The sequence below is a fragment of the Diplodia seriata genome, assembly GCF_021436955.1.
Source record: "Diplodia seriata strain FDS-637 chromosome Unknown scaffold_1, whole genome shotgun sequence".
Classification (NCBI taxonomy): Eukaryota; Fungi; Ascomycota; class Dothideomycetes; order Botryosphaeriales; family Botryosphaeriaceae; genus Diplodia; species Diplodia seriata.
In genome coordinates this window covers 3,804,731-3,817,491 of record NW_027117308.1, presented here as the reverse complement: position 1 = coordinate 3,817,491, position 12,761 = coordinate 3,804,731, and the positions used below count along the sequence as shown (strand labels likewise).

At 56.8% G+C, this 12,761-nt stretch overlaps 4 protein-coding genes across 4 annotated transcripts; all 4 read left to right on the top strand.

Moving 5' to 3' along the window:
* Positions 1–3,308: 3,308 nt before the first annotated feature.
* On the top strand, positions 3,309–4,451 carry GRP2_1 (Glycine-rich RNA-binding protein 2, mitochondrial; the record flags this gene model as incomplete). Its single annotated transcript, XM_066772595.1, has 3 exons — positions 3,309–3,382; positions 3,439–3,866; positions 3,922–4,451. 3 exons carry the CDS (start codon positions 3,309–3,311, stop codon positions 4,449–4,451), a joined length of 1,032 nt encoding a protein of 343 aa, XP_066637874.1.
* Positions 4,452–5,392: 941 nt separating this feature from the next.
* On the top strand, positions 5,393–6,096 carry NTF2 (Nuclear transport factor 2; the record flags this gene model as incomplete). Its single annotated transcript, XM_066772594.1, has 6 exons — positions 5,393–5,399; positions 5,464–5,481; positions 5,576–5,640; positions 5,701–5,772; positions 5,830–5,931; positions 5,983–6,096. 6 exons carry the CDS (start codon positions 5,393–5,395, stop codon positions 6,094–6,096), a joined length of 378 nt encoding a protein of 125 aa, XP_066637873.1.
* Positions 6,097–6,870: 774 nt separating this feature from the next.
* TVP18 (Golgi apparatus membrane protein tvp18) lies at positions 6,871–7,676 on the top strand (the record flags this gene model as incomplete). Its single annotated transcript, XM_066772593.1, has 4 exons — positions 6,871–6,907; positions 6,970–6,985; positions 7,219–7,311; positions 7,376–7,676. The coding sequence occupies 4 exons, from the start codon at positions 6,871–6,873 to the stop codon at positions 7,674–7,676; spliced, it is 447 nt and encodes a 148-aa protein (XP_066637872.1).
* Positions 7,677–9,007: 1,331 nt separating this feature from the next.
* On the top strand, positions 9,008–12,101 carry SLS55_001090 (uncharacterized protein; the record flags this gene model as incomplete). The annotated part of the gene is made up of 2 exons (XM_066772592.1): positions 9,008–9,947; positions 10,009–12,101. The coding sequence occupies 2 exons, from the start codon at positions 9,008–9,010 to the stop codon at positions 12,099–12,101; spliced, it is 3,033 nt and encodes a 1,010-aa protein (XP_066637871.1).
* Positions 12,102–12,761: the final 660 nt, after the last annotated feature.

The following is a 12,761-nucleotide window of genomic DNA, read 5'->3' as shown; positions in this document are numbered from 1 at the left end:
GCCCACGACGCGCGGTGACGGCACACCTGCTATGCAGCGCGCCTGGCGCACCATACGCTGCGGCAGGCGGCGGGGGGCGCTTGTCGGCATGCCGAGCGCGGGTGGCTGCTCCTGTGGTAGCCACCGTTCCGCTACACATCTAACGACGCCTCGCCCGCCAGCACGTTGCCGCCGCGTCTCTCCTTCTGGTGAGCTGATGTCTCGTCTTGTGGCGTGTTGTTGGGAGCACCCTATCTCACTCACGGCTCCGGCTCGGCCAAATGCTCCACTCCCTTGCCTGCCTCCTGCCGCCCTTCCAGCGCCGTTGTTTTCCCCGTGCCGCGACTCTGTTACGAGCCTCGCCATGACGCAGTCCGTCGATCCAGTGATATCAACCCGATCATCTCCCGCCGCTTGCCCCTCTGCACTGTCTGCTACCGCAGAACCTCCCATCCGCTCCCTTTCCAGCCTTTCCGACGCCATCCGCGGCCGGCGAGGTGCTCCGCCGCCGCCGGATTCGCATCGTCTGATGTCCGACACACCACGGCTCAGAAATAGCTCAAATGTCGCTTCACATCACGACGCCTTCTTCTCGCTTCTGAACAGTGCGCCGGTCCCGTCCCGACCGTGTAATGCCTCAGGCCCCAGTTTTACCTCCCAGATAACTTGACATCGTTCGAATGCCAGCGGATCTGCTCATTTGCACGACAGTAGTCCGTAGGGTTGTTTGCATGCATGTCACGAGGTGGTTTCGCAGATTTTACATCGCACTCGATCCAGATGAATCTCTTGTATTCTGCTTGGCAGCTACACCCGGGACGTTGGTCGACTCCTATCTCTCTCAGTCTGCAGCTACATGAAGCTACTGGCTGTGCCACGCCTTCCAATATCTGGTCCGGCAGTTCTCGCGAGGTTTAGACGGTTTCCTATTGCAAACTGCGCACAAAAGTCCGACTAGCCAATTGCTTCACGTTCCCTTGCCTGTACCAACAACAATGTGATTCTTTCATAGCTTTACCCCCTCAACCAGCCTGAAGCACTCTCCTACCATCCTCTAGTGGAGCTTTGATTGCTATTCGAGTAAGTTGCGTATCTCTGAGGGCATCGGATAGGCGCGGACCATTCTTGTCAAAGCCATGATGCGAGCCGTTGTTTGAGGTGCGGGGGTTTGTCTATCATGGAGACCTTGACTTGCAACCATGACTGTTTTTCTTTTTGAATTCTTCTACTTTGATGCCCTACTACACAACCGAGCTGCATCTGTATCGCACACTTCAGAGTTCTGTAAGGAACCAACCGGAAAAAAACATGCAACAAAGTAGAAAGACTCGTACAGTGATGTAAAAATGTTTGGAGACCGACTCCCTCCTGTATTGCACATCCGAGATGCAAAGCCGATGCTATTCAATCGCCTTCAGGCCGATGCTCGTTCTCAAAGTCACTGGGGGAGTTGCCTAGCCTATCAAGTGCTTCATAATAGCGACAGTCCAGAGCGTGCTTGTTGCACTTGGTGCGCCAGCCATGCTACCAGACTTGACAGAACCCCCTCGTTCAAAGTGGCCGGGCATTTTCCAAATTCGACGTGTTGAAATAGGCCACTCAATGTAATGAAATGAGCACCGCATGAATCATCCGGGCACTTGAACGCGGCGGGATTCTCGATGGGATATAACTGGGCGGGGTCGGCGCAGCAAATCATCTCATGATGGTACGCTGGATCCACGAACTTCCAGGACGGCTGAAAGAGAACCGCGTGGTGGTTCAGAAAGAGACGGTCCACCCCTGACGGGCAGCCAGCCTCCAAGTGGAGGATCATAGCGGATGTGCTTGTGAAAGCTCTGTCGCAACCCCAGCAGCCTACGTTGCGCTCACGATGAGTGATCATGTGCTGTTCGCGGTGAGTGAAGCCTCGGCAATGGTTGATGCGGCATGATGCATACCTGTTCGACGCCGTTCTCCGAGTCGTGATGCTTGTGGCATTCTGGGCAAGCAAATTCCCGATCGACGTGGTCCATATACACGTCTAGGTCGACAAACACCTGCATGCAGCCCGAACATGAGTGAAGATTGTGGACAACGAGGTAGTGGTCAAGAATCTCCTCAACGGTAGTGCCGTCGAAGGTGCACCGCTTGGCGTCGTCTCCCGAGGCGAGGCAGATGAAGTGTTCACCTGATGCTTCCCAGTGCTGCTCTCTGGCTGATCGGCTGCCAAAAACTCGATCGCACCTCCTGCATTCGAAATGGTCGGGCGAGCTAATCGTGGTTGCTGCCGCCTTCTCAATGAAGTTCAGCAGCTCGACATTGTCATTGTGGACGGCATATGCTCCCATGTAGGAAGGTATGTAAGGCGTTTCCAAGCCCGGCATCTTTCTACGTCGCGAGAGTTGTTTCGGCTGTCGTGTCTTATGCGGTTGCAACGCGTTGCGGGCTCAGCCGAGCGCGAGCGCGTCGACGCGACGCGATTTGCTCCTTAGGCAATCGAACGAAGGGACCAGTCGCAGGATCATCAAGGACCAGAGAAGAACGAAGGTGATAGAGAGGACGAACCCGGCACACACGGTAGAGTCGAGGGAGGCGCGTTTGAAGGGGAGAAGATCAATCGAAATGTGCGTGCCGAAAGATCCGTTTCACATGCGCAGTAGCGCGTCTCGGACACGCCAATCCGCAACCAACTCTCGATTCTTATTGTGAATTGCACGTGGTGAAGCATGTGCTCAGACGTGGCTGTTGACTTCAAAACCGTACAGCTGTTTCACTATCTATCTTGTGAAGTGATCCGAGCAAGAGCTTCGTGTTGCAATCTAAGCGGCATATGATTCCATGGTTTTTCGGTCGAGGAAGCCTTCGCCGACGTGACGCGATCCGAGTGTACTTACGGACCGTGCACCCATGATAAGTAAGGCGCTGTTATCGGAGCTCTTCTTCGCACCTACATGTCCATTAGCAATTGCCCACGGAGATTGTGTCATGTCGCCGAATAAAACCGTGCGTGTCCCTCTAGAGCTCCAGCGTCACCTGCAGTTATCGTGCACGTATGCAATCCACTGCGATCATTCTAGAGCTCTGACGTGCTGGCTGGATGTCTTCAGAGGGGCGCTTAATCAGCTTTTTGTCTGATCCTTGGTCTGCTATCGCGTCAGCGAATGGGAAATGATGCACAATGCAGTTTGCAAGCAACAGGCTAAAGTCCGCCCGGTGTTTGGATAACCCCCGCGGTGGGGTCGACTGATGTTGTCATACAAAAGCGCGGCCGGCGCCCAGCTCTACGTACCGACCACCAACACCGACAGCCTCTCCACCACTCTGACACCACTGTACTCCTCGTCACAATGACTCGTGTCTTGCTCACTGGCGGATCGGGCTTCATAGCAGCCCACGCGCTGGATACTCTGTTGAAGCGTGGGTAAGTGGCTAGCCCCGTCGCTAGTCCGCGATACACTTTACTCACTGCCAGCTCAGCCATTCTGTCGTCACCACCGTCCGTAGCCAGGAGAAAGCAGACCGCATCAAGCAAGCCCATCCTGGATATGGCAAAGACAAGCTCGACTTCTCAATTGTTCCGGACATTGCACAGGAAGGTGCCTTCGAAGACGCCGTCAAGTCGGACCCTCCCTTTGAGGCTGTTATCCACACCGCGAGCCCTTTCCACTTTAACGTCACCGATGTCCAGAAGCAGCTGCTTGACCCCGCCATCATTGGCACGACAGGCATTCTGAAGTCCATCAAGAAGAGCGCACCAACTGTCAAGAAGGTTGTCATTACGTCCTCCTTTGCCGCCATTGTGAACCCATCCAAAGACAATTGGCCGGAGCACACCTACTCTGAGAGCGACTGGAATCCTTTAACCCACGAGGAGGCACTGCAGAACCCTGCAAACGGTTACAGAGGTGGCATTTCCTCCCCCAGCGCCGCCGTCCAAGACGCACACTGACTCTCTCGTAGCAAGCAAGACATTCGCTGAGCGTGCCGCATGGGACTTTCTGGAGAAGGAGAAGCCGAATTTCACGATTGCTACCATCAACCCTCCGCTCGTCTTCGGCCCCATCGTCCACTACTTGAACTCGCTTGACGCTCTGAACACGTCCAACCAACGCATCGGCAATTTCATCCTCGGCAAGTTCAAGGATGAGGTCCCTCCGACCGGCACCTATCTCTGGATTGATGTGCGCGACGTGGCCTTGGGTCACGTCAAGGCAATGGAGCTTCCTGAGGCGGACAACAAAAGGTTCTTCTTTACCGCCGGCTATTTCAGCAACAAGGAGCTGCTGGGTCTTGTCAGGAAGAACTTCCCGGAGTACGAGGACAAGCTGCCTGGCCCAGAGGCAACCACCGGCGCTGGTGTTGACTACCCCGCCGACGGTGTTTACAAGATTGATAACTCAAGGACGAAGGATGTTTTGGGCATCGAATTCAGGCCGTTCGAGAAGACCGTTGTAGACACTATCAACTCGCTCAAGGCTGTGGGAGCATAGATGTAGAGTAGCGAAACACGTGGACAAAGACAAGTAGTTGGTGATAGATGGTAGACAAGTTGGCGACCCAACATGAAATTTTTGATAGCGAGCAGCTCATACTTGTTCTCCTGTTTCCAGCTTACCTGTCCCATCTCTTTACCCCCGGTACTAGCTCATCCCCCCACCGAACCTCGTGGGTCTCGTATCAAATTATGCGTCGTCCAAAAAGCTCTACGTGGTCACAGACTGAACGCGTAGGAGGCGACCTGTTAACTTTGTTCGGAATTAGCCAAGAGACCACCAGGTAAAACATCTTAGCAAATGAATGTTTGTAGAGGCAGGTCAGACTGTTGAGCTTGAATAATTTTGAATATCATTGGTGACTCAAATAATAGTAGAAGAAGAATAGAATCATCATGTAGCGCTGCGTGGGGAGATCTGAGGGAGCCATTCTTACCTGGAAATATTAGTAGCGCCTGGGATGTCTGCCCATATCAATGTCGGAGCAGCTGAAAGCTATGGGGATATTCCCTGGCCCTTCTGCTGGGCTCTCGACGCAGGAGGTTGACAGCAGGAGTGAGCGGGAGGGCGTTGGGCTTCCCGGCAGGTGGCTCACTCGTCCTGGCACGAAGACGTCCTGCCCATGAAGACGTGTCAAAGGGTGTGCGCAAGCAGTTTCGCCGGGAATTGGACCTCTGGTCGAGAGTGATGTGAAAGGCTGCACGTCGCAGCGCAGAATTATTTGAAGAGGCTCTCTCGGTGGCCGAATTAACCCGCCCGACAGCGCATGGGCCCGCAGATGCGCAAGAGAAGCAGCCCCACCAAGCAGGACCCCCCACGACAACAAGCAGATTCGGGCTCCAACTTCAACCAACACCGCCTGACACCTCTACCTTCGCTTCCGACTCTCCTCACCACATCATCAGCCACAGAGCCGACCCACTCTCCGATCCATCAAAATGGCCGGTGAGTATCATACACTGCGCGCCGTGTTTGCCGGCGACGCGGCGCTAACATGACTGGATCGCAGACTTTCAGAACATCGCGAGTACGTACCCGGGCGTCCTACCGCAGAGGCGCCCATCGTCTCACTCGGCGCGATACCGTGTTTAATCGGCACAGTAGAGCTAATGGTCGTGTAGCTCAGTTCGTCCAGTTCTACTACAAGACCTTCGATGAGAACAGGGCACAGCTTGCGTCGCTTTACGTATGTCGATTTGGTACACACAAGGCTGTTGAAGCATATGGTTGCTGATGGAATCTATAGCGCGACCACTCCATGTTCACCTTCGAGTCGAACGCTGTCCAGGGCACCGCCGGCATCGTGGAGAAGCTGACGGTAAGCATCGGTCGCAGGGCCCGTTGCGTAGCCCCGCACTAACACGGTCTGCTGCAGAACCTTCCCTTCCAGAAGGTCGTTCACCAGGTCGCCACCTTGGATGCCCAGCCCGCCAGCGAGGATGGTGGCATCCTCGTCCTTGTCACCGGCGCTCTGCTCGTAAGTTCAGCCCGCCGCCGCTGGGTCCACCCGCTCTGACACGGTTTCAAGGTCGACGAGGAGCAGCGCCCCATGAGCTACACTCAGGCTTTCCAGCTCCGCCCCGACGGCGCTGGCAGCTACTTCGTCTTCAACGACGTCTTCCGCCTCGTCTACGCCGCATAGACTGTTCCGAAAGCTCTGGATTTGGAGGACAGTAGCTAGGTTGGGTTACGAAGCAATGCGATACATGCTAGCTGCGGACATGTGCATTTAGGAGGCTAGTCGATGACAGCAATCAGAGGAGGGACTCTTGGACATACCCACATACCAATATGGACAACGCCACAACTACCTCGTGAACATAGTGCAATTTATGGTGTGCAAGGCGCTGGGCGGCTCCATAATGCTGCAGCCTGGAGCAGAGTGTGGCCGTGTCGCGGGCTGTGGAGCGTGCGGAGAGACGGGATCAAGGACCCCTGGACCCCTGCAATCATGACGAGTGCCATTTAGGTATTTTTGATGCAAGCATTGGCCGCGGCGCTGAAACGCGTGTTGATTGTTGCCTCGCTTCGTCGTGTTCGCGGTCTGCCTGCGATCCTTGTCAGGTGGCACTGCTCGGGACGCGACTGCCGTGGCTGAGTCTGAGCTGCTGCGGCAGGGTCTCGCGCTCCCGAAACAATCCATCGATTCGTATATCCAGGCCACAACAACACCTTCGACAACCGCGCTCCCCTTGCCTATACGTAGCTCGCTCCCCACCCGCGCCCCGGCTGGCCTTCAACAATCGCACGTCCACAGCACTTCGGCCATCCACAGCCACATCTCCATCCCTGCAGCAAGCGATCAGCAGCTCGCACGGAGCCTCAAAGATCGACAGCCAACGTTCGTCGCAACCCGAGCATCATTCCACAGTCGTCGCGCCGCCATCACAATCGCAAACATCGGTAGCCAGACACCATGACTTTCAGCGAGGAGCTCAAGTCCAGGAACTTCAGTGAGTCTTTCACGCAGGGCCGTCGCAGCTGAAGCGAGCGCTTGCTGACACGTTGATCACAGGTATATACGGACAATGGTGAGTGCGACCCGACTCTTCCGCGACAATCGTTCTTCCCTCGGCCTTTCGCGCGCAGGCCCGAGCCTTCCTTGCGACGCCGCCTTAGAGGCATCACGATAGACACATGCGCAGTAGAGCTCCTTGGCGGCGTGCGGGGAGCGGATGAGCTCCAACAAAGCGCACCGTCTATTGCCCCTACTCTCGAGACGCGCGGCACATATAGGAGATACAGGAGGCTGACGACCAGACAGGACCGGCATCCTGTGTGTGATTCTATGCTTTGCCATGGGTATTGCCAACATCTTTAGCGGCTTCCCCACCATCATCTTCTCCATCATTTGCCTGTGAGTAACGCAGCGCTGCCAAGCCCGAGTTCGCTCAAGAATCCACCAACTAACGCTGGACCAGGGCATATGCACCTATCATCTTCTTCGTAGAAGTAGCATTTCTGCTCAAGCTTCCTATTTGGTCGGAGGGCTTCCGCAGCTTCTTCCGCCGTCTCCAGGAGAACTGGCCGCGCATTATCATGTACCTGGTCATGAGTGTTGTTCAGTGGATCAGCCTGGTGGGCGGAGCTAGCAGCTTGATTGTGCCGGCCGTCTTCCTCCTGCTCGCTGGCCTCTTCTACCTTCTCGCGGCGGTCAAGCACCAGGACTTCCAGAGCAGCAAGATTTTGGGTGGACAGGGTGTTGCTCAGATGATTATCTAAGCGTGGGATGGTCGGGCTGTCACGCTCGCGCGACGGCGAGGATTGCAAGGAGACTTCTTGGCCACGAGCCGGGCGTGCAGCCACTGTAATTTGGGGGTTGGATGCTCGACAGCGCGCGTCACATTACATGGTGATTGACACGCTTCCGAGCTCGAGAAGTTTCATTGCTTTTGCGGTCCCATCCGCAGCAGGACACAGGCGTTACTGGGATTATATCCGGCAAAAGCGACAGTTGACAGGGAGGAGCTATGATACCTGCGCGGATTGTTGTCATACTTTTTTTGTTTGTCGGTAATGGCCCAAGGCGGAATGCAATTCCCATGGCGTTGAGATCGAATCACATGGTGGTGCGTGTCACGGCGGGTGACGCAAAAATGTAGGGCGCGAATGTTCGACACGCCGCCCGGCATGGGTGGCAGGGTGGAGGCGGTGACCTAGCAAGCGTCGTGGCTAGCCCAGAAGCTTGGGGTCAGCGCGTGCTCCGCTGTCGTGCTTGTGGGCGTGGTCACGAACGGCCGCGGGCGCATCGCTTCCTTGCTTGCTGGCCGCCAGCGGCCGGCAGAAGGGGGGTGTGAGTGACGAGACGGACATTCAGGAACGGGAGCTGGCCATCACGTGGCGGGCCGGATCGCGGGGGTGGCGCTCGCGATGGTGGCATCACGATGAAATGCAGAGCCTTCAGGGCGCAGCAAACTTGGCAGTGGGTCCAGCGAGGGTTCGCAGCGTTCTCGAAGCGTTGAATGCGGGCGGCTTCACGACGCGATACGCGCCTACGAATCAGAGGCGGGCCATATGCTGCTGCGAATTAGCAGACGCTCACCGGCGGCGCTGAGGGCGGGCGTGTTCCATGCAAAATGCCGCAGGCCGACGCAGGCCGGAACCAATGACCTGCCGCTGGTGCATGCTGGGCCTCGATCTGACGAGCACCCGCACCCCAGCAGCCAGCGTCACAGCTAACTCGGGTTCACTTAAAGACAACGCCCGCCAACCCTGCAGCGCCTGCGCTGTCCTCAATTTGCTCGCTGCAATCCTCTCTTCTGTTATCTGCTCCTGCTCTCCTATCTGCACCCATCCCGCCTTCGGTAAGTGTCCAGGCGCTTTGTCCCTCCCTTTCCTGCTACTAGCTCCATGCATGCACCTGGAACCTGGCACCTGGCACCTGGCTCCCGGCCTGGCCTGCACCAGAACACTGTCATTGTGCTGCCACTACTGCTGCCGCCCTACTTATTCTTGGTTGCAGCACCAAGCTCGACACTTGCTGATCTTACTCTCTGCCTCAGTCTTCCCTTGCACACGCCACTCCCATTTGCTAGCAGCGCCACACACCCAACATGGCTGCCCCATCGATACCGCAGCGTCCCTCTCGCTCCCAGCAGAGCCAGAATGTGCCTACCATCACTGGCGACGTCCCTCAAATCCCTGCCCGCCCCAAGCGCAGCATCGAGCGCTCTGTCTCGCCCAACAGGGACACCTTCGCCCGCTCCCCGCTGAACGACCCCTCTTTTGTCAATGGCTCCAGCAACGCCAGCAAGAGGCTCTCCGCTTCTGACCTTCCCCCTCGCCCCCCGAGCGTCACTCTGCCTTCGATTGGCCAAGAGGGCAGCGAATACGCGAGTCTCGAGACTCCCCCCGCCGACGAGAGTGCGCCGAAGGAGACCCGCGACGCTGAGGGCCTGAAGCTGTACGCCCCCACCGCAGAAATGCCCCGGTCAACAGCCCGCTCGAGGATCGCCGCCGTCACTCGCACCGACTCGCAACAGGCAGCTGCCGCTGGCTTCGGAAGAGCTCCTTCGCAGGATACCTCCGTCGAGCGCCATACGAGGAACAGCTCGTCCACCGGGCGCCGCTCGCGCCCAACGTCTATCTACAACAACGGCGACGAAGAGCATGGAATCCCTGAGATCGGTCTCCAGGTGCCCATGTATCCCAATGCCGGCGATGTCCAGGCACCTACGCCGTCGAACAGCTCGAGTATGCCTGCCACCGGCGTCGGCTTCTTCAACAGCGGAGGACAGAGGCACCACGCCCGCACCAAGAGTGGCCACGAAATTTTCCATGGCCCTCCTGGCAGCTACGGCCTCCACGGCCATGGCGTCAAGCCGCAGGATGAATTCGAGAGGCAGTGGTACGCCAAGCATCCCCATGATGCGGCCCGCGAAGCTCAGGGCGAGTACGGCCCGGCTATTCGGGTCAACAGGAAAGAATGGGCTCTGAGCAGCGATGAGCTCAACAAGATTGTTCAAGATACCGCCGCGAAGGGCGTAGGAATGGGTAAGCTATTGCTAGCATATTAGGTCGACCGCGACCTTCGGCAAACTAATAGTCCAATCAGGTGCGTCCCCCGGCGCAATTGGTACCCCTGCCGAGGAGATTGGCTACATGGCATCGGAAGAGTATGCTTCCCGCATGGCCTCGCCCCAACCGCAGTCGAAGGCTCCCAAGGAGCGCAAGACGAGCTCGCAGACACACCTCGAATCTCCTCTCCGCAAGACGAGCTTCCCTGAAAACGTCATGGATAAGGACTCATCTGCTATTGAAGCCGACGAGGACGACGTGATCCACATCAATCCTCCCACCAACGAGCGGAGCCATATCCATGGCGGTGGCCCTGAGGCTGATGACTTCGCTCCCCGTAACGGAAGCACCGATGCCGATGATGGCTTCGTTACTGAGGAGGGCGGACGCACGCCCATCCTGGCCTCTGATGAATTGCAAAGGCACAAGACCCCTGGTGCTGAGTATATGCAGCCAGCTGTGCCAGCTGAACTTGAGCGTGAGCGCCGATTGAGTCAAGAAGCTGACAACTACCACCGTCGTTCCACCAGTCGCTCAGCCAGCCGGCCCACTAGTGGTATTGGTCTTTCTCGCTGGAGTGAGGATGATCGCAATGGCACCCCTCTTGACAATGTGAAGGAGTATGAGCCACTGTTCCCTGATGAAGATGAGAAGAAGCCTGCAGAAAAACCAGTCACTGCTGTCGACAAGCTCAAGCGTCCTGACCTTGCTCGCCATCATTTCCCTAGCCAAGATGTCTGGGAGGATACCCCGAGTAGTTTGCAGCTCCAGACCGAGGTTGAGACGCCTGAGGCTCCTGATGAACCACAGTCCGCTACCACCTCTATGCAGTCTTCTCAACTCTTTGAGAGACCGGAAACAGAGCAGGAACGTAAGGAGGAACCTGCTCCCAAGCAGGAAGAGGAGAAGAGCTTCCTCGCAGATCATCAGAAGCACCCCCACAAGTCTCACTTCAACAAGGATGTTCTCAACGATATGCCATCCCGTCCTGGCATGCAACAGAGGTTCCCTAGTCAAGATATCTGGGAGGATACTCCCAGCGAGCTTCAACTCGTGACGGAGGTCCATGCTCCTCAGACTGACGAGACAGAAAGCCCGGTGGAGCCCAAGTCTACGACCGAGCAGCGTCCTCCGGTTCCAGCCCGACCCCATGTTCCTGCTCGGCCAGCAGGCCGCTCGAAGCTTGGTGAGAGCCAAGAAGCCTCGCCAGTCGATAAGAAGGCCCCCGTGATTCCCGATCGCCCGAAGCCACAGTTGCCAGCTCGCCCGGCTAAGCCCAACCACAAACCTTCTGACGAGCAGGTGCCCCTTTCAAAGGTTGGCTCCCAGGGCAGCACTGGTAGTGAGGGTGCCCCCGCAACAAAGGCCAAGCCCCCGGTGCCCTCTCGTCCTGCTGGTGGCAAAATCGCAGCATTGAAAGCTGGCTTCTTGAGTGATTTGAACAGCCGCCTCCAACTTGGACCCCAAGCTCCGAAGCCGGAAAAGAAGGAGGAGGAGGAGGAGGAGCCGAAGGAGAAGGCGCCTCTTGCCGATGCTCGCAAGGGTCGTGCTAGGGGACCAGCCCGCAGGAAACCTGCTGCATCACCGTCTGCAGCCGCTGCTGTGGCTCCTGCAGAGGCGAAGAAGGAGCAGGCGCTTTCCATTGGCACTATCCAAACTGTGTTTTCCATCTCGGACGATGGCGATCTCACTGTCCCGTCGTTGGCTTCTGCTAAGGAGCCCGAGGCGGCTAAGAAAGAGCTTCCCGCAGCTGCGGAAGCGTCTATTGCTACCCAGGTCCCCGCTGACCCTAAGCCTGCTCCCAAAGACGATCCGGCCGAGCCAGAGCTCGAACCTCGAATTCCCAAGGCGGATGAGACGGAGGCCACACAGGTCGAGTCGACTCCCGCTGCAGAGGAAGAGAAGGAGACTGAGCTGGAGCCTACCGAGACGAAGACCTCTGACTCAGCCGTGCAGACTGGGCAGCAGGATATTGAGATTCCGAAGGAGGATGGCGGTGCGGAAAAGATTACCGCTTATCTGGGCGCCAACGCTCCCGAGGAGGGAAACGTTGTCGTGAATGATGGCGCTGAGGCTGTTGAGAAAGTGGATGACAAGCATGAGCCGGAGCAGGCTAGCACCACCGCTTGAAGCGCTAGAGGAAGATGGGCTGCATAATGATAGCGAGTGTGATGTTGATGAAAAGGCATTAGTGAGTGGAGGTTATAGGTTCGGTAAAAATAGATCTTAATCGGTCGTTCTCCAAGATGCTAAGAGCCACTTGTGATGTTTCCTACTTTACTACACACGTTTGTCGGCGGCTTTTCGAGCGGTTGGTGGTTCGCGGCTGCCAGTTGTGAAAGTTGCAGCAACGCACGACCTTCTCCTTTACTCGCTATCAACACCAAACAACTTCAAGCATTATTCCTCTCAACCACATTTTAGCTAACGCTGAGCATCGATAGCACATCAGCTTTTATCCTTCCGGTCAGCGATATCTCATCAACGCGAAGCCGCAACAGCAACAGAAGCGACTCGTTCTACTCTTGAACCCCCTCCCTCCTTCAAACGGCCGCCATCGTTACCTGTCCCAAGCTCTCTTCATGCCACCGCGAAAGTTGCCGCCCAGACAGCTTCCTACTCCGCCCTTGTCTTCGGTGAATCGCTTTAAACCGCACCGTCCTTCGCCACTACGACATGTCACTTTGCCGCCAGCTTCTCCTTCGCCGGTGCCCGAACCATCGCCGCCTTTGTGGTCCGAAGACGGCGCTAGCGAGAGAACCTACGACGAGCATATATCCGTGCAGGGAG